The sequence below is a fragment of the Ursus maritimus genome, unplaced genomic scaffold, assembly GCF_017311325.1.
Source record: "Ursus maritimus isolate PB19 unplaced genomic scaffold, ASM1731132v1 scaffold_13, whole genome shotgun sequence".
Taxonomy (NCBI): Eukaryota; Metazoa; Chordata; class Mammalia; order Carnivora; family Ursidae; genus Ursus; species Ursus maritimus.
The window spans coordinates 11,414,470-11,434,938 of record NW_024423675.1 but is presented as its reverse complement, the minus strand read 5'-3'; the positions used below and the strand labels follow the sequence as shown (position 1 = coordinate 11,434,938).

The 20,469-nt window shown below is 37.9% G+C and overlaps 1 protein-coding gene across 2 annotated transcripts in view; it reads left to right on the top strand.

The window, feature by feature from the left end:
- The first annotated feature begins 1,726 nt into the window (after positions 1–1,726).
- Positions 1,727–20,469, top strand: part of FBXL4 (F-box and leucine rich repeat protein 4) — an 85,164-nt gene continuing 66,421 nt past the window's right edge. The window contains exons 1-4 of one of the 2 annotated variants that reach the window (XM_008705014.2): positions 1,727–1,888; positions 14,908–15,016; positions 17,336–17,453; positions 18,109–18,692. In XM_008705014.2, the coding sequence (XP_008703236.2) occupies positions 18,181–18,692 (512 nt within the window). In that variant the 5' untranslated portion in view covers positions 1,727–1,888; positions 14,908–15,016; positions 17,336–17,453; positions 18,109–18,180. The remainder of the gene's footprint in view (positions 1,889–14,907; positions 15,017–17,335; positions 17,454–18,108; positions 18,693–20,469) is intronic. The other variant, XM_008705013.2, reaches the window with a different exon arrangement.

The following is a 20,469-nucleotide window of genomic DNA, read 5'->3' as shown; positions in this document are numbered from 1 at the left end:
GGAGTGAAGGATAGAGTTTTAAGAAAACAGTGGGGGGCTTCCGAGTGCTAGTAATTGTCTATTTTTTGATCTGAGTGGTGAATACATGGGTGTGTTCACTTTTCATCAAACTCTACATTCATATTTTGTGTCCTTTTCTGGGTATATTTTATACCTTAATGAAAATTTTATTTCAAAAATTAGAAATGAGAAACTGTTTTAGTTAGACTGGGTCTGAGTGCCCTAAAGGCATCAACTCAATTAAGTCTCACTGGCAATCACAAAAGAGCAGGTTTTATTTACTCGTTAATAAATTAATTTATTTGTAGTTCAGTTTTGATTTTTGAATAGACTTGAGATTTGCAGAAAAGTTGCAATGCTGGTACAGAAGGTTCTACATACCACTCATCCATTTGCCCTTCATCTGTTAACATCATATATTATAATAGCACACTTGCTACGACTAAGAAACCAACATTAGTACATTACTGTGAACTAAATTCCATTCCTATGTCACTAGTTTCCCCACTAACATCCATTTCATGTTTTAGGATCCCACTTAAAATACCATGTTACATTTAGTGGTCCTATCACCCAAGTCCCCATCTGGTCTGTGACAATTTCTCAGTTTTTCCTTGTTTGTTTTGTTATATTTTTTTCCATTAACTAGACAGTTCTCAGGTATTTTGTAGGTTTTTCTGGGTTTTCTAATGTTGTCTCAAGGTCAGACTGGGTTTATCGGTTTTAAGGAAACCCATAATTACAGAGATGAAGAGCCTTTCTCATCACACCATATCAGGGTACATGCTATCAACTTGGTTTATCACCGATGGTGTTAACTTTCATCTGGCCAAGGTAGTGTTCACCAGGTTTCTCCGCAATAAAGCTACTTTTTCCTCCCTTCCGCATTCTTTGGAAACAAGTCACTAAGCTGCCCACACTCAAGGGAGATTGGGGATTAAAATTCAACTCCTTTTTAAAATGTCCAGTTTTGCATACAATTTATACTGCACATCATGTTCTTTTTAAAAATGTCCAGTTTTTCATACAATTTTTATCGCACATCATATATCAGTTCAGTTCATATATATACTTTATAAATAAATACCTTCATTATTTTGCCTCTTTAGGGACAAATATATAGCAAGTAACGTGTTAACATCTCTTCATGATTCTGTTTTTTCATCTTAATGGAAATCTTGTAACGAGATCAGTATAATGCAAACTTTAAAAAGTTGATATTGTATCTACTGAAAATAAAAGTAACTGAGTAAGAGAGACGTGAGACCATCTTGTTCATGAGAGGTCATGATCAAGGTTTCCAAATGTGAGGGAAATGAGCTTGTAGGATGGATTTGTATCTGGGGCAGAAGAGGTTTGCAAACTTGGTGAATTATGCCTCTAGAGCACCTATAATTTATTTTCCACTTTTGCTCTGAGGACCTTACCACCCATAATCCCTACGCATTACCTGACCCACAAACTCTGGACTGCAAAAGCTCTAGCAGGACTACGCTACAGATGGCAGGCAGGTGCGAGGAACGGATTACCTTCGCAGTGGATTTCAACCACTGCCTGCTGGGTAGTAACTGGGCAATTTATAGGTACGACTGGGGCCAGGAAGTCAGTAGGAAGCTCCTCCCTCGGCCTAGGAGAGGGCGGTCCAGATGCCGCGCAGGGCGCCGGCGGGAACGGCGCCCCGCCTCCCCTCTGGCCCCGCCCCTCCCCTGGCTCGGCCTCGCCCCTCCTCGCGGTCCTTGCGTCTTCCTTCCGGGTCGCGCTGGGCTGGCCTGGCCGCTGCCGCGCCGGAGCGCGGGACTCTAGGAGCCGCCCCCCGCGGCCGCGTCTCCCGGTGCCGCCTGGGTCGCTGGTGAACCCCACGGCGTGCACCTCTCCCGGACCCTGCAGGGTACGGCCCTTCCTTTACTTTTTCCTCCTGCGGGTCTCCGTCTTCCTCTTTCAGCGCTGGGGCGGGGCCGGGCCACGGCGGAGCGCCGTGCTTGGGGAGCCTGGGCGCTGGGCAGAGGTCCCCACCGGTCGCCCCTCCCCCGAAGCCCGCGCCGCGCTTGCGGAGCTTGCTGGGCACCTGTGAGAGGTTTACGTGCCTTGGGTGCTGCTTCTCTGCCCCACCCTGTCTGCACGGCGTGAGACGTATCTGTCTGCCCCACCCTGCCCAGGGTTGTTTACACCGCGGTGTCAGCGGGCCGTGCTGACCCTGCAGTCCTGCGTCGGCCACCTGCCCGCCTGTGTACTTGTTGCTCCTGTGCGTGTTGCCTTGGTTTCCCTCTGGCATCGATGGTTTTTGACTAACAAGGCCCATGTCTTCAGGACTGCTGCAAGATACCCGCAGCAACCTTGTTGCAATGTTTAGGGGTGTCCTTAGAGTGTAGTGCTGATGGTGACCATCCACTTGGCCTCCTTGTCAGCATGCTTACAGTGGGAGTGGTTTTGGATTGACTTGATGGTTCCCAAATGCTTATTGCCACATAGCCTCGGGATGCAGTCACTAATTGAAATATACGAATAAATAGAAAGTCAAAGTGATATAAACCCGTGGGCAGAGTCAGGTCGCGGCGTTGACGAGATCCCATGTTTGGCGTTCTGCCCTGGAGGATTCACACCAGGTGTGGTGATCTTGTTTGTTCCAATTTGTTTGAGTCCACAAACTGCCTTTACTGCCTCCTGGAGTGCAGTCCTTGGTTTCAGGCACATTTTATCCTGAAAAAGCTCACTTAATGCCTCTCTAGTTCTGTACTACATGTTATACCTGTTGGTTAAGTAAAGGGAGATTTTCTTAATACATCAGCTATCCTAGTGTTCTTTATTAGATACTAAGTTACTGGAGGAAAGAGACAGCGTACTTGTCTTCCTAGGGGCCATGTGCATCACCCTATGGTAGGCACTCTCTAATTACTCATTGAATTGGATTCTTTTCATACCTCTTTTTTGAGTGTCAGCTTTTTTAACTGTCTCAGATTTTGGCTTTTCTGAACCCTGCGATTTCCTGCGCTTCTCTTCTGTTACTGACTTGAAAATCAGAGAGGTCATCTCAATGTAAAATGGTTAATTTCTTCTTTATAATGCTGTGATCAAGTAATGCAATTATAGTACTCTGTACACGGCATCTTAAAATATTGTTAACTGCTGTCTTTTATTTTCAGATATGGTCAGTTAGCAAAAACTGCCCCTTTGTTCTTTGCTGTCTTAGTCTCTGCCTCATCATCATAATTTTCCTTGATCAACATTCTGTCTTAACTTCATGGAGCTAACTTTGGTGTCCTCCTAGACTTTTTGCCACATGAACTGTAAATATATATATTTATATATTTATATATATATATATCTCACCTGTTTTCTTCTAGTACTTTTAATGATCTTAGTCTTCATCCAAAAATCTTTAACCTATCTCAAATGTATTTTTAGTATGAGAAAGGAAGTAAGGCGCTTCCCCCCACCCAAAATTATTAGCCATTGATCCCATCATCATTTCTTGGATTCTGTTTTTCCCTACTGATAACAAATACTCTATTTATCCAAGGTCCTAATTCTTGTGTGTTCTGAGGACGTTTTCAGAACTGCTGTTCAGTGATCTCTGGCTTCTTGTGCTGGTACCATGCTGCTTTTCTTACTCTAGCTTTGTAATGTGTTTAATGTCTAGTGATTCAAACAGTGTCTGGCATATTGTAGACCACTAAATATTTTTGTAATGACAACACTTAATGTTCTATTTTTTATTTATTTTTAAAGATTTTATTTATTTATTTATTTATTTATTTATTTATTTATAGAGAGAGTTTGAGCAGCGGGGAGGGGCAGAGGGAGAGGGAAAGAGAAGATTCAAACAGACTTGCAGTGAGCGCAGAGCCCAACCCACAGAGCAGGGGCTCCATCCCAAGACACTGAGATCATGACCTGAGCCGAAATCAAGAGTTGGATGCTCAACCGACTAAGCCACCCAGGCGTCCTTACCACCACAACCCCTCCCCACCCCTTTAAAATTACTTGTCTATTCTTGAAATTATTATTTTTTTAAGCTAACCTATTTCATGGGTCATTGAATCATTAACCATTGCTAAATAAATCCCTTCTCTTGGTACCTCAGAACTTGCCATATAGAGTTGTACGTAGAAAAGCAGCTGTTCAAAATCTGCATGTCTTTTAACTTTGGATTGTATTATTAGTAAGTGTAGTGTGTCACTCTTCAGCTATGACTCAGGACTTTCTGTACCTGGTTTCAGCAGCTCTGAGGGTAAGTGCCTATAGAAGTGACACCCAGAACAGCCCCTTGTCCATTTATACTTTACCATCCCAACTGGATGTCTTAAATGTAATGAATTTTCAAGTGCTGCCATAACAGATGCTTAGGAACTTTATTAGATTATAAAATAAATATATACGTTCTTCAAAAGAAAGTCAAGTAATATAGAAGTAGCCAGAGGAGAAAGTAAAAGTGTTGTGTGCCCTACTCCATAAACCCATTTCTCAGAGATCATCATTAATCATTTGTTCTCCGTCCAGACACCAAAAGTACATGCGTATAAGTCTACATTTGTTTCATAAATGGCAGTGTATAATATATAATTTTCTATAACTTCCAGTTAGTAATAATTGATGAACATCTTTCTATGTCAGTGCATATAACATTATCTTTTTAAAGTCTTTTTGGTATTTCAGTGTAGAAATAAACTAAAATTTGTTTAACTGATTCCCTGTTGATATTTAAGCTATTTCAAATTTATTTCTGTAATAGACATAAATTTGGGATCATTTGTTTGTATATATTAGCACATTTGTTTATTTCCTTGGTGTAAATGCTTAGACAAGCAATTGCTGGGTCAAAGGCTATATACATTTTAAAAAGACTGTGCCATATCGCTTTCCAAAGGTGTTGAAAGAGTAAATTTATACACTTTATAAGAATGCTGCTGCTGCCGTATCATTGCCATGGATTGTCACATATCTTGAGATTTTACCCTACTTGCAAGTCAACAGTTTCGTGGATATGGCCAAAGACATGAGACTCCAGGGCCAGAGACCAAGCACAGCAACAGCAGCAGCCAGAGTATCATCATTTTCTTGTGCTGCTTCCTCGAACCTCAGTTTGTGCCTGGTGATGTGATAAGGACGAGATGACTCTAGCACACACGGTAGATTACATTACAGGACAGGAACCCTGAGTTTAGGGAACCTGAATCTCTCATAATGGGCTGTGAGTAAACTTGCTTAACCTTTGCCCTAGAGAGAGGCATTATATTTATTATGCTGGATAATCAATAAACCTGCCCTCTACTCCAAAGGGAAACTCTTTATCTGCCATGGATGTTTCCTATTTAGACATCCTTGAAAAGATAGTCTGGAACAAAGGGCACATGCAGAAACAAGAGAGACCTGTGAAGAGTTGTATCAAGGTGATAAATCACTTTTTACATTATAGTAATTCTATGGATGAAAAATGCTATGTTTTGACTGTTTTAATTTTGCATTTCTTTGTTATTGATGGAGTTAAATATCTGTAAATTATTGGTCATTTGCATTCTTTTGTAACATATGTTCATCCTCTAGTTTTCTGTTGAAGTGTTTCTTTTTCTTACTGGTTTGTAATAGCTTTTTACATGTTGTGGCTACTAGTGACTTTGTACACCATTTGATAGTATTTTTTTTTTCATAGTCTATTCTTTTAATGCTGTTTCTGGGAACTTTTGTTTTACAGAAATTTTTATAATATTTATGTTGTCAATTCTATTATTGTCTTCCTTTATGACCTCTAAGTTTTCACCCCAAGATTATTAAAATACTTTGTACAAATTCCCTTAATTGGATATTTTGTATCATAAATTTAGATTAAAAATGGTTGCTGTGATAATATTCCAAATTTATTTTTCTAAATATCTGGACATTTTTCTAAAACATTTTTTTGGATAAGCCATCCTTTTCCTGTTGTTTTTCCTGACACATTTATTATACTATGTTATTTTTTCCCTCAAAATTGACAAATCAGTAAGCAGAATATGTTGATTTCCTACTCTGACTCTGAATTTGATTGAATTCATCCTATGTGTAATTGTTTGGATTTCAGTCTTACAAAATGTAAAATACCCTTTTTGCCTTGTTTAATCCGTTTTGCCTTGGAGTCTACACTGTCTGATATTACTGTTGCCATCTCTGTCAGTTTTGCGTGTACCAGATCTTTATTGCCCATATGTTTAATTTTAGTCATTTCCCCATCATTTTGCTTTACTTGCCTCTTTTAAACATCAAACATCATATAGTTGGACTTTTATTTCTCTCTCTAGTCTTCTCTCCTCCTAATTCAAAAGTTTGTCTTTATTTTTTTGCATTTTTAAACTTTTTTTAGAAAGATAATTATAGAGGGGCACCTGGATGGCTCAGTTGGTTAAGCGTCCGACTCTTGATTTTGGGATTTTGGCTCCGGTCCTGATCTCAGGGTCATGAGATAAAACCCCACATTGGGCTCTGCCCTGAGTGTGGAGCCTGCTTAAGATTCTCTCTCTCCCTCCTCTCCCTCTGGAAAAAAAAAAAAAAAAAAAGATAATTATCGATTCATATGCAATTATAAGAAATAATACAGAGAAATCCTATGTACACTTCACCTCATTTCCTCCTGTGGTAACATTTTGCATGACGATAGTACAGTATTACACCCAGGAAATTGACATTGGTACGACCTACAGATCTTATCCAGATTTTATGACTTTTACATGCGCTTGTGTGTGTTTGCATTTAATTTTCTGCAATTTTATGTATATCTTGTGGCCACCACCATAGTCAAAATACAGAAGAGTTACAAACATCCCTTGTGCAAAAGGCTTTGTTTTAATAGGAAAATTTAACCTATTCATATATTTACCTTTTTTTTCCTCTCCCTTGCAATGCAGTTCAGAAAATCTCAAATCATCTCTGTTTCCCTTTTATCTCCATTCAATAATGTGAGGCTGTGACTCCTTGCCTTCCCTACATTCTTAGTTTTGTTGATTTGATTTCTTTTTTACATTACTTGTGGTTTTTTTCCCCCCCTAACCATCCTTTTCATCTGCACCAGTACTGTATCTGTAAAGATTTAAATTTGACTGTAAGGTCACTAATTACTTGAATATTCCATCTTTCCCTTTTAAAAATATTTACTTTTCTTTCTTTCTTTTTTTTTTTTTTGAGTGGAATACTTTCCTGAAGATTTTTTTAAGAAGAGTTATAGGAAGTATATTTGCATGTCCAGAAATATTTTTCATTGTGTTGTTTGTTTTTCTATGTGAATAAGAGTTTGAGTCAGTTTTTTTCTTTAGAAATCCTGAAATATTACACTATCTTCTAGCATTTCCTTGAATTTCCACCAGCTTTGGTCTCTTGCATTCACTTTATATAGGCATTAGGTTTCTTACCTCTGTGTTCTAAGTTACTTATCATTTTTTCATTTAAATTTTTAATTTGGCCACCATGTTTTTAATTTCAAAGACCTTAAAATTTTTAAAAATTAATTTCTCCTTGTTTTGTGAATCCTATACTCCATTAATTCACACTAAAGATAACAATTATAATTTTAAAACTACTCTCTCATTGTTTACTTTTATGGGAGACCACTCGCTCTTATTGCCCAGCTTGTTTCCTTGTCTTTAAGATGGGTAATTCTACTCCTACATATAAATGCAGATCTATGTTGGCTGATTTGTTCCTGGTTGGGAATCTCTGTAAAGTCATGAAGGTCACTCTTCTCTCTTCCAGACAGGTAGTTCCCTAAAGCCAGGTAAGTGGAAAGGCCTCTGTGATCAGGCTTTGTCCTACACACAGTGAATAGGCTGGACATGTCAACTAATAGATACCTTTCAGAGTGTGCTGGTCAAGAACAGACTAATAAAGTAGGACCCCCAGAAATAAGCTAATATGAGGCTATCAGATCTCCAACTTGATTTTGTTTTGGTCCAAAACAAAGACTGAAATCAAAAGCATGCAGAACCATTCTATCACCCAAGGAATTCCTTTGTGTGGGCCCTTTGTAGTCATTGGAGTCAACCCCTCTTTTCCTCTAACTCCCTCGCAATCAGCTGTTTGCTTTCCCTGTAGTTTTGCCTTTTCCAGAATATCCTATAAATGAAGTTCTACAGTATGTAGCCTTTGGGTGTAGCCTTTTTCACTTACAAAATCATCTTAAGGTTCATCTGTGCTATTTGCTGAATCAGTGGTTCATTCTGTATTATTACTGAGTAATATTTCATTGTACGGATATATGGTTGTTTATCCTTTCACCTGTTGAAGGACATCTTTCATGTTTCCAGGTTGGAGTCATTATGAATAAATATACAAATATTTGTGTACAGGTTTTTGTTTGAATATAAGTTTTCAGTGCACTTGAATGAATAATGTAGGAGTGGGATTTCTAGATGGTTTGGAAGGGTATGTTGTGCTTTATAATAAACTGCCAAAGTTTTCCAGGGGTTGTACCATTTTGCATTCCCACTGGAAGTGTTTGCAGCATCCAGTTTGGTATCCTCTTAAAATTTCATTAATCTGTAATTAACTGTTCCCAGGTTTAAGGTATTAAATATTATCTGTCCCAGAGTTTACCCTTCTGAAATTATGCTTGACATTGCTCTTAAGTAAAATGTTTGCTAGGATACACAAAAATATGGCATAAAAAGAAAAAAAATGATACATTGGACTTAATAAAAATTGAAAAGTTTTCTCTTTAAAAGATATTATCAGATAGATGAAAAGCCAGGCACAGACTGAGAGGAAATGTTTGCAAAACATATATCTGATAAAAAGCTTGTATCTAGAAGGTACAAAGAACTCTTACAGCTCAATAATACAAAAACAAAAAAACCTGATTCTAAAAAATGGGCAAAATAGACATTTCACTAAAGAAGATACAAATGGCAAAGACGTGAAAAATTGCTCCACATCATTACTAGTCAATTGAGAAACGCAAATTAAAACAAGATAGTTACCACCCACCCCCCGGAATGGCTCAAGACTGACAACATTGGCTATTGATTAGGATGTGGAACAGCTAGAAGTCTCAGATATTGCTGGTGGAAATGTAAGATGCTGGCAGCCATTTTAGAAACACTTTGGCACAAGAAACAACCCAAATGTTTATCAACAGGTGAGTGGATATGTCCCTATAATGGATACGATTCAGCAATAAAAAGGAACAAACTACTGATACACATACCAATAGGGATAAATCTAAAGATAGGCTGTGCAGAATAACCTAGACGCAAAGGAATACGTACATATTATTTCATTTGTATGTAACTAGAATAAAGGACAATCTGATTTATAGTGATAGGAAGCAGGTTATTTTTTATCTGGTGCAGGAAGTGGATGGGTGATTGGGACGGAGCAGCAGTGAGCCTTTTGGGCTGATGGAAACATTCTACATTTAGATTCTGGAGGTGGTTACATTAAATTTCATACCAAAGTTAATTTAACAGTATTATACCATTTTAGTTAATTGCTCTTTTAGCATGAATGGTTAGCAGTGACATACCTATGATCTTGTAGTTAGATTTTTGTTAGGAAGGCTAAGTGTAAATTCAATATATTTCTATTAGGTAAAATCTCTTTATTTTACTGTACAAAAATATATAGTTAGTATTTGAATAAAGTAAATTCAATATACTTTATGGTTTTAGTAGCTAGAGAGATTTTTTTTTTCTCTCCAGCGAGTCTACTAAAATTGCCCTTAGCCAGTTATCCCTAACATTTTAGATTTTAGTTAAATATATATTGTGTATCTGCCAAAGGTTTAGAGTTATTCTAAATTCGCCGTTCTTCCCATTCAAATGGTTTGTTCTTACCCATCATTAACAAGGGAAGAAAAGGTGAGCTATAGAGAATATGGCATGGGGGCATCTTATCTAAGGTACTTTATATATCATACCTGTGTTATTAGAAACATGTCCTTCCTGTCACTTTGTGAGATAGCACTTTGGGCAGGAAGAGGGTTTTCAGGTCCATTGTATTAAATCACCAAACATCTATCCCTACAGCTCTGCTTTTTAAAACAAAAAGAGAACATTGACTCCTCGATTCCTTTCTCTCTCTACTAAAGAATGGTCATGAAATAGTTCATAAGTTGAGATATGCTTGTTAAAGAAAGTTTAGGAAAGAAAGGAGAGAGAACTAACCATTATCAATTTCTAGGTTAAATTTATTCTAAATCTTCTCCCTTGTTTTCTGGCAAATTTATTCCTGATTTGACTTCTTATGCACTTCTTATGTGGTCCTCACCATTTGTTCATTAACTAGCAAAAGTTTTGAAATGCCCGTTGTTGCCATATTTTTTTGTATTTTTTTTTAAAGATTTTATTTATTTATTTGACAGAGATAGAGACAGCCAGCGAGAGAGGGAACACAAGCAGGGGGAGTGGGAGAGGAAGAAGCAGGCTCATAGCAGAGGAGCCTGATGTGGGGCTCGATCCCACAATGCCGGGATCACGCCCTGAGCCGAAGGCAGACGCTTAACCACTGTGCCACCCAGGCGCCCCCATACTTTTTGTATTTTTAAGTCCTACGTTGATTCCTGGAAGAGAAAGAGGTATGGTTTGTCTTTTTGGTTTTCAGGATTTTTCCTTGGCTTTAGGATTTTTTCTTCCTGAGTGGTTCCTCTGCTTTCTTTTGTTCTGTTTGCCTGGATTTTCAAGAAGCTTTGAAGCTGGCTAGGAAGCTGTATTTTCCCTGTCCATAACACTTGGCTCAGTTAAGAACTCTACATGTTTATTCTATATTGGGGCCTTGTTGAATAAAAACTGTAATCAGAATAAAAGTGTTTTAACTGGAGGAGAATTTACGTAGAAGAAGAGAGAGGCATGTAAAGTTGTAATATTCCATTCCAATAGTCTCCTTACTGACACTGGTACATTATTTTAATATAGTACGTTGAAATGTAAATAATTACAGTGCTCCTCCCTAGCTCATCTAATACCAGAACAGTGTCAACCTGGCTCTTTTATTATTGCCTTCCTTGACTTGTCTCTGCCCTCTTGTTCCTAGGTTATAAGTTTTTCTAAGAACTTCTTTTCCACTCATAGTTTTTCCAGTTCTTCTTAATCATTCTATGGTCTTAACGCAGATTTGGGGTGTTAAAAAAAACTCATTGTATTTGAGGAAATAGTTTCCTTTTACCTCTCCAATCATCTCTTTCATGAATCTTTCTTTAATTTCAATCAGAGTTTCTTTGTAGCCAAGGTCAAGTCTCTTTTATGTGTTCAGGGGCTGCTTTTGTACTAACAGAGGTTACTACTTTTTTACATTCTCTTTGAACAGTAAAATTTCAATATGTATACTATTCCTTATTGGATGGCTTCAAAGAAGTTCATACATTTGATTTTTACCTATTGTGTTTCGGTTTTTATTATCCATTTTTCCCCTCTTTTGCTCTGTGTCAGGATATGGAACTCTTTTTGCTTAATTTTTCAGTCCTCTTGTTCTTATCTTGAAGAGTCCTTGGTTTCATTTCTGTGTTTATTTTAATTCTGTCCCGCCATCTTCTCTGCCCATCTTCAGAAAACAGAACAAATGCTTATTGAACATATATTGGCATTTGCTAAGCCCTAAGGATGTAGTTATGATTAAGTCATATTCCCCGAACTTGAGGAATTCATAGTCTATTAGCGTAGAGAAAGATCTCTCACTGTGTAAGAAATGGCACACAAAAATGTAAGAGCAGAGAAAAAGTGAGTGGTAGACCAAGTCTGTACGTGACCTTAAAGGATGACTAGGAGGGTGCCAAGGGCGTTCCCGAGTAGCCCAGCCTCAGTGGAAGACTTGAAGATTCTGAGCTGTGCAAGCACGAGTGTGGTTGGGGGTAGGCAGTTGCTCTACAGCAAAAGTGGTGAGTGTGGAAATGGAAGGGAGGGGAGAAGACGTGCCAAGGTAAGTGGAACATTCTTGGGTGTTATTTTATTAAAAGACAGCCTTCTCTTACTGGTACCTCTATCTACTGGAGAATGAAGAGGAAGAGGGCTCAGGGAGGAGAGGTTATCAGACAGGCAGAAGGAGATAGAGGAGCACACGGTGCCCTAGAAGCGTAGCGGGGGCAGGCCAGGAAAGAGGGCCGGTTGTGAGTGGCAGCTGCTGCACTGAATTGAAATATAATTCCCCTCTTTTTGATTGATATTTTCCTCTATTCACCGATGTCTGGATTTCTAGACTTGTCCAGAAAAGCCCTTTCCTCAAAATAGTGTCTCTCGATCAGTTTCGGTAGGCTTCAGAAATGATGACATTACCAGGTTTGGCCTTTTTATCTTGATTTCTTACCACATTATGGACTCTATTACATTTTGGTGTGATGCCGCGGAGCTGCCTAGACCCTCGTCTTTCCCTGTCACTTCATCGGCTGGTGTCTTTGGGCCATTCTGCAGCAGGACTGTGTTGTGACTTCGGTATCTGGCTGTGCCTCGTTGCCTGTCCTTTTTTCTTTTCCTCTATCTTGTCACTTTAGGTTGAGAATCCTTTTGGAGTTTTAAGCTTGTTTCTAGGTTCTTTCATCCCACTGTGAACCTGGCCTTGGTGTGGTCCTGGTTCGAGTTCATTCTGATCACCTCCTTTTGTTTATTTTATGAAAAGTCCTTTTCCTTCCTGTCTCTCCTGTGCCGGAGCCGGAGCAGGAGCCGACTTCTCTGCAGTTCCTGCCATCCTGCTTCTCTCCGCCTCATCGACTCCCCATCTCACTTCAAATCTCAGTAGAAAACATATGTTCTCCCTTGTCTATACCTCTTAATTTCTCTTTTCCACTGTTACTGCTTTCTCTGTAATTGTATTATTTAACTTTGTTAAGCATTTTATAATATGAAAGATGTAGTTGAAAATAAAGTTGTATTATAATAAAATCATGTTGTGTAAAGCAAGTTGTTTCCCAAGGAGTATGAAAGTCTCAGGATAGAAGTTAAAATGGCTGTTGTTCTGTATTCCTTGATTGTGCTAGTATAAAAGTTCGTGTGTTGTGGAGAATTTCTCCCCTCATAGCCATTATTGATAAGTAATTGGGTTAAACAACTAATAAAATAAGGATCACCCTATTTCTAATTGTGACTTTTTGTTAAATGGAAAATAATATTTGTATATGTTGTGAGAGTTTTAAAAATTAAAGTAGCATTTTGAATGAACTGGAAAAGAAAATGTCTCTCAAAAGGTATATTTTATAATCACCCTTTTGGACTACTTTAGTGTACCAGACTAATATTTATTTATTTGCACCAGGTGGGAAAAGTAATTTTGTCTTTGAATCCCACTTTCCTCATAAAATAGAGTTATTGTATCTTTTGCATTTGGTTCATTGCCCGTTGGGATATTCATTGGTTATCTCAGATTGCCTCCATGCCTTGGCAAAAGTCCAGACAGTACACGGACGATTTGGACTTCAGCATTGGCCATTGCTGCCCACATGAGTTCTGAGACTATGCCTCTGTTCCCTTTTTCAGCTTCATTTCCCAGGGAAAAATAGAGTGAGCTATCCTTTCTTCTCCATATGTTCTTCCCCACCCCCCCCAAACACTTTTATAGCCTCATCTTAGTTGATTAGAAAGGAGTTTAGAATCAATGAAGGGTTTTAACAATGGGATTGCACACTTCCTTTTTTATTTCTATGTCTTGTTTATTTTCAAAAACAGGGTTTAATTTTATTACATTTTTCTGAATAGGATGGCTGGAAAAGAATAAATATATTTGCTTTTTCAGTGTACTGTACACTGCTTTTCCTTCTTTCAAAAATGTCATTTTTAGCTTTATCTTACAAAAAATAACGATTATTGTTACTCATAGTTGGAAAAATAAAGCATCCATTTACATTTCTCTTCTACTCTGCAGAAACTTGAATATATAATACATATATTTACAGTTTATAACTCACTTTTACATATGTTGCTTCAGCGTAAAATTTTACTTAACTTTAACGCGGCTTAAAGATGGTATTGCTCATATGGCATTCTTGCTGCTTTTGATATTATCCCATAATCTATAGTAGTAGCAGCTAGCTGGGAAACAGAAAGTTTGTGGCTTGGTGTGTCAAATAGAATTTGACTTTCACAATTTTTCTCAATCTTTATGCCAAGAATGGTTGTGAAAGTTCACATGAATGATGATATCTTATTTTGCAGATACTTCTTTGGTTTTATAAAATTTTTACTTTCCAATAAATGCAGTTTTATAAAGAAAGTGAAAGAAGCTTATTTGAAGCAGTTTATATAGACTGTGGAGTGAATGAGAAGTGATGTCCAAAGATTATATAGCTGGGGTACCCGGATGGCGCAGTCGGTTGAGCTTCCAACTCTTGGTTTCTGTTCTGGTTGTTTTTGGTTGTGGTCTCAGGGTGGTGGGATTGAGGCTCGTTTCTGATTCTGTGCTCTCCTTGAAGTTGGCTTGGGACTTTCTCCCTCTGCCCCTCCCCCGCACGTTCTCTCTCTGTCTCTGTCTCTCTCAAATAAATAAATAAATCTTTAAAAAAAAGATTTTATAGCCAAACTCATCCGTCCACTTTGGCAGTTGGAATTCTGTCCTTTTTTTAAATTTCATTTTTGCAATTTATTTTATTCTTTTAAGAAAGAGAAGGACCAAGTCAATTCTTTGGACAGTTACCCTTGTTAATATACTTGGGGGCCTATTTTGAAATAAAGTGTATATGGTAAAGGAGCTGTATCATTTTAAATTTTTGCATTAAAGATTTGAGTTTGTGCAGTTGTAATTTTTTTTGTGAGAGATTTATGCTTGTGGTAGGTGAAAGATTTGAATAAAGAAGTGATATACTAGATAATTATTTTTTCCCACGTTTATAACATGACCTATACTTTAGCACTTGGTGTTATATTTCCTGAGGTGAATCTGATTTGTTGATTCATGGTACATCAGCACTAGGAACGTGTGCTGCAGAAACACCTTGTTTATTTTAATACATGTGTTATTATTCTTCTCCAGAAAAATGTCTTGTTCAGGTTGTTCTATTTCTTGCTCTTGGGATGCAAGTTTGTCCATTTCGTGAGCCTGCCTACTGACTGTCCTTCATCGTGGTTCACTTTCCCTTGGCGTAAGTTTTTACTGTGATGTACCTTAGTGTTTAGTCTGTCCTGTATTGTGTGTCATGGAAGTGTCCCTGCAAAGAGGTTTCACATCTGCCCCTACGAGCTTCTAAAGTTTTACCAGTTCAAGGCTACTTTATCTTTTTAAATGTTTTTGGCTTGGAGTTGGGGTAGAGATTCTTTTTTTTTTTTTTTTTTTAAAGATTTTATTTATTCGACAGAGAGAGAGACAGCCAGCGAGAGAGGGAACACAAGCAGGGGGAGTGGGAGAGGAAGAAGCAGGCTCATAGCGGAGGAGCCTGATGTGGGGCTCGATCCCATAACACCGGGATCACGCCCTGAGCCGAAGGCAGACGCTTAACCGCTGTGCCACCCAGGCGCCCCTGGGGTAGAGATTCTAACTCATGAAGGTAGTATGAATTTAGGCCCATGCTTGGTGTGTGATGTACACCTAATAGGGTTGTGATTTCCCTCTGGCGCCTTTTCCCCATTACCCGAATTAAGGTTATGTCTCCTTAGGCTTCCTGGCCACTGAGTTTTCATATTTCTGGTTTTAACAGGGTGATCTTTCCTGATTTTCGGCTTTATGAAGATCTTTCTACATGTGACCTGTGGCTTGAGATCACTTCTCTGTATGAGTGTTAGAAAGCCCCTTATAACCAGTAAGGCCTGTACCTGGTTCCAGGAGCTGTATTAGCTTCAAGCTCCTGCTCTCTTTCCTCTGTTTCTCACAACTGTGGATTTTCCTCACTTGTTTCAAGCTCAGTTCTTTATATATTGTTTTACTGGTTACATTTTATCAAGCCTTTCAGTGTGTTTGGATCTGGCTGGGATTAAGAGGCATAAGAATACTGTTATGTAATCTTACATTATTTTAGACTTTTATAGCATTGTTTGTTCATCACCTTTCTGTCAACATGTCAAATATTTTGTGCCTACCATGTACTGAGTACTTTGAGAAATGAAGATCTTTGGCTAGATCCTACCTTCAAGAAACAGTCTGATTAAAAAGTGGGCAGAGGACCTGAATAGACATTTTTCTGAAGAAGACATACAGATGGCCAATAGACACATGAAAAGATGCTCAACATCACTAATCATCAGGGAAATGCAAATCAAAACCACAATGAGATATCACCTGACACCTGTCAGAATGGCTAAAATCAAAAAGACAAGAAATAACAAGTGTTGGCGAGGATGTGGAGAAAAAGAAACCCTTGTGTACTGGTGGTGGGAATCTAATTGGTGCAGCCACTGTGGGAAACAGTATGGAGGTTCTTCAAAAAATTAAAAATAGAATTACCATATGATCCAATAATTCCACTGCTGGGTATTTATCCAAAGAAAACAGAAACACTAACACAAAAAGATATGCTCCCCTATTTCTTTGCAGCATTATTTACAATAACCAAGGTATGGAAGCAACTTAAGTTGTCCATTGATAGATGAATAGATAAAGAAGATGTAAACACACACACACACACACACACACACACACACACACACACACGCATCTACAGAGGAATATTATATGGCCATAAAAAAGGATGAGCTCTTGCCATGTGTGGCGGCAATACGGATGGACCTAGAGGCCATTATGCTAATTGAAATTAGTCAAAGAAAGACAAATACTTTATGATTTCACTTATATGTGGAATCTAAAAAACAAAACAAATGAATAAACAAAAAGAATCAGACCTATAAATGTAGAGAACACTGATGGTTGCCAGAGGAAAGGGGGGTGGGGAATAGGCAAAATGGGTGAGGAGTGAGGGAGACAGGCTTCCAGTTATGGAATGAATAAGTCTTGGGAATAAAAGGTACCGCATAGGGACTATGGTCAATGACATGGTGATAGCGTCTGGTGACAGATGGTAGCTACACTTGTGGTGAGCACAGCATAACGTGTAGAGATGTTAAATCACAATGTTGTACACCTGAACCTAATGTAACATTGTGTGTCAACTACACTCAGAAATTGTTTTTAAATAAAAATAAAACAATGAGATAAAAAATACTGTTTGGTCCCCATAATATATGTCTACCCACATACTTGGACTCATAAGCTATAGGTTTGTGTTGTTTATATAAAAAGGGGTCGTTATTACATCTTTATTACATTCTGTCATGAAATTTTAAAATTATATTATTCAGAATTGTCCTCAAAATTCAGAAATATGTGACCTGTTCGGTTTAAAAGTTCTACTTAATAAGTAGCTGTTTATCTGTCTTTGTCTATTTATCTAAAAGATGATCTGTAGTCTTTTTGGGATATTTGACTTCCGAAGTTGGAAATAAAAAGATCTTCTAAAACTGTTGTCTTATAGGTAAAAGAATGTGACATTTCAACATTTGAACCTGAAATCAGCATGCGATTTTCAGGCCACATGGATGAATGCCAACTTTTGCATTTCCTGTGTGTATCCTGTGACCATTCTCTCTGGGGTGAGTGATTTCTAAGAGTATCTGGCAGCAAACCAGATGCCAGCCAGCCATGGACTGCCCTAACAAATACTGCTAAGAGTTATAAATTAAACACTGCCTGGTGATCTGTGATGTGGAAGGCAGTTAATTTAGTTGGCCTGCATTAACTGTCAGCTCCAGAAAACTATATTCCCGTAATGTGAAATCTGTACTTAGCATGTTGGGAGGTGAGTAATAATTAACAATAGGGAATCGTTTGTTAAAATGTGAAATTCTAAAATGCCTTAAGGTTCTTTTGGATTTAAAGCAATGTTTTCGTGGTTTGCCATATATTTTAAATGATTTTCATTTTAGAAGTTCAGGGACTTTGGTATTTTTTGAAAGATAGTTATAATTCTGTATAAAATAGGGTTTTTTGGATCATATACTTTCCATTGCCATATAATATCAGTTTTGCTTCCCATATAGCATAGAATTGTATACATTATCAATTTTTAGGTTTCTTAAAAATTCATTCGATTAATTATGCCAGAGATTTACATTTACAGTGAATTTTGCTTTTTCAGTTTCGTTCTGGGAAATTACATTGGGGAAAAAGCCTGATTATTACCTTATCCATGCATTTTTCTGTATATTTGAGTTGTTTTTACTTTACCAAGCCATTCATTTTTTTTAGAACATCCTTCAAAGAGTTCATGCGTCTTACTGAGGACACCTGACCTTTTGAAGCTTCATTATTCACACCTAGATGTCACCAGTCTTTCCCATGTTAACAGTTCTGACTATGTTTTATTATATATGCCTTCGGCGCCGAGCCAGGACAGCTACAAGAGGAGAAATGATGAACAGCCATAGAACTATAGAATCAAACAGCCGGACTTCCCCTCTCAACGCAGAGGTAGTCCAGTATGCCAAAGAAGTAGTGGATTTCAGTTCCCATTATGGAAGTGAGAATAGTATGTCCTATACCATGTGGAATTTGGCAGGTGTACCAAATGTATTTCCAAGTTCTGGTGACTTCACTCAGACAGCTGTATTTCGAACTTACGGAACATGGTGGGATCAGTGTCCGAGCGCTTCCTTGCCATTCAAGAGGACACCGCCTAATTTTCAAAGCCAAGACTATGTGGAACTTAGTTTTGAACAACAGGTGTATCCGACAGCTGTTCATGTTCTGGAAACCTATCATCCTGGAGCAGTCATTAGAATTCTGGCTTGTTCTGCAAATCCCTATTCCCCAATTCCACCAGCTGAAGTAAGGTAAGACTCATTTTTTAATGACCAAGTTATATGGCTGAAAGGCTTTGGTTGTTTTAATAGTGGAGGTCTTTTTTTATTCTTTTAAGTAATTTGAACAAATTGGATTTTTAAAACTTTCTTTTGTTTTCTGATAGGGAGAGAAAGATCACATATTTTAAGATGTAACGTTTTCTTTGTACCTGTAACATCTTCTACTGTAATATTCATAGATCGTGAGATTTGTGCGTCACAAGTTACTATAAACAAAAAGCGTGATTTCAACTAATTGGGATGTGGGCCAACCTGAGAAGTTAGTAGGAAATATGACCTGTAACATATTTTCAAACAAGCGTCATGTTATTGCTTTTACACACAGTGAGTAACTCAAAGTAGATCTATAGAGTGATACTTTAGGAGGGGGACTTAGGGAATTAGCTTTAATGTTAGGGGAATGTCTTTGTAACAAGCATATTCATTTAAAAACAAATGTCGCTTTGAGAAATTCATGCATTCTTTCTAAAAGCCTATTTATTTACATCAATTTGCATAGCAGTGCCTCTCTCTCTCTCTCTTTTTGTAGTTCAGCCTCCTCTTTTTAAAAAAATACAATTATTGACCTGGTAATATATTCACATGGTTCAATAATCTAAAAAATACAAAATGCAGTCTTGCATGTACTCTGATCTCCATGTGCCTAAGGCCCACCCAGGTTGAAAGAAACCACTTTTATCCACTTATTTATTTCTTTTCAGAGTTTCTTTATGCAGATAAAAGCAAATACAAATATATTTTTATTTTCTTTATACACAAAAAATAAGCATACTATTCACATCGTCCTATACCTTGTTTCATTTAGTAGTGTATATACTGTATCTTTCCACATATGTGCAAAGAGAGGTTCCTCAATCTTTTCTATAGTTGCAAGTAATGCACAGTGTATACGTATCCCAACTTATTTCTTAACCAATCACCTTTTGATGGGTACTTAGTTTTTCCATACTTTTGCTATTATGAACATTAATGCAATGAATAACTTTGTCATTAATCAGTTTACATAGATGCAGGTATGTCTGTGGGTTAAGATCCCAAAAGAATTGCCAGGCCAAGGGGTCTGTGCATTCTCAATTTTGATACGTATAGTGCCAAATTTCTCTTCAAAGAGGCTCTGCCTATTTATATTCCTGTGTATATGCATACATGTTTTGTCCAAGCCTCACCTACAGGGTGTGTTAATAAATTTTAACATTTTTGTCATTTTGGTAGGTGAAAATATTATCTTATGTAAACCTTAAGTTAAAATACTTTCATTATCTCTGAGGTTGAATATGCTTTTATGTTTAAGAGCCATTTATGTTTCCTTCTCCTTGAACTATCTGATCATATTATTTGCTCATTTTTCTATTACTTGTTGATACCAGTGATCTTTCTATCACTTTGCTGATTAATTCATTCATTAAATATATGTGTGTCTTCAATGTACTAAGCATGGATTTGGGTATTGGGGATACAGCAGTGAACAGTGAACAAACCAGACAAAAAGCCCTGCCCTTTTGAGCTTATTCTCACCCCAGAGCAGTTTGTGGGCACCTGTTAAACTGTCAGTCCCCAGCTGCCACTGGAGGAGGAGTGGGGACAAGGATCAATTACCACCTGACACACTGCTTCCTTGAAGGCCCTTGTCCCCTCAACTCTAAGGGAACACCTCCCCGCCGTCAGGAAACAAGTGTAGAGTACAGCTCAACTCAGGCTGGAGACTGCTGGAATAGTCTTTATTTGTTCTTTTCAGAATGACCTTGAT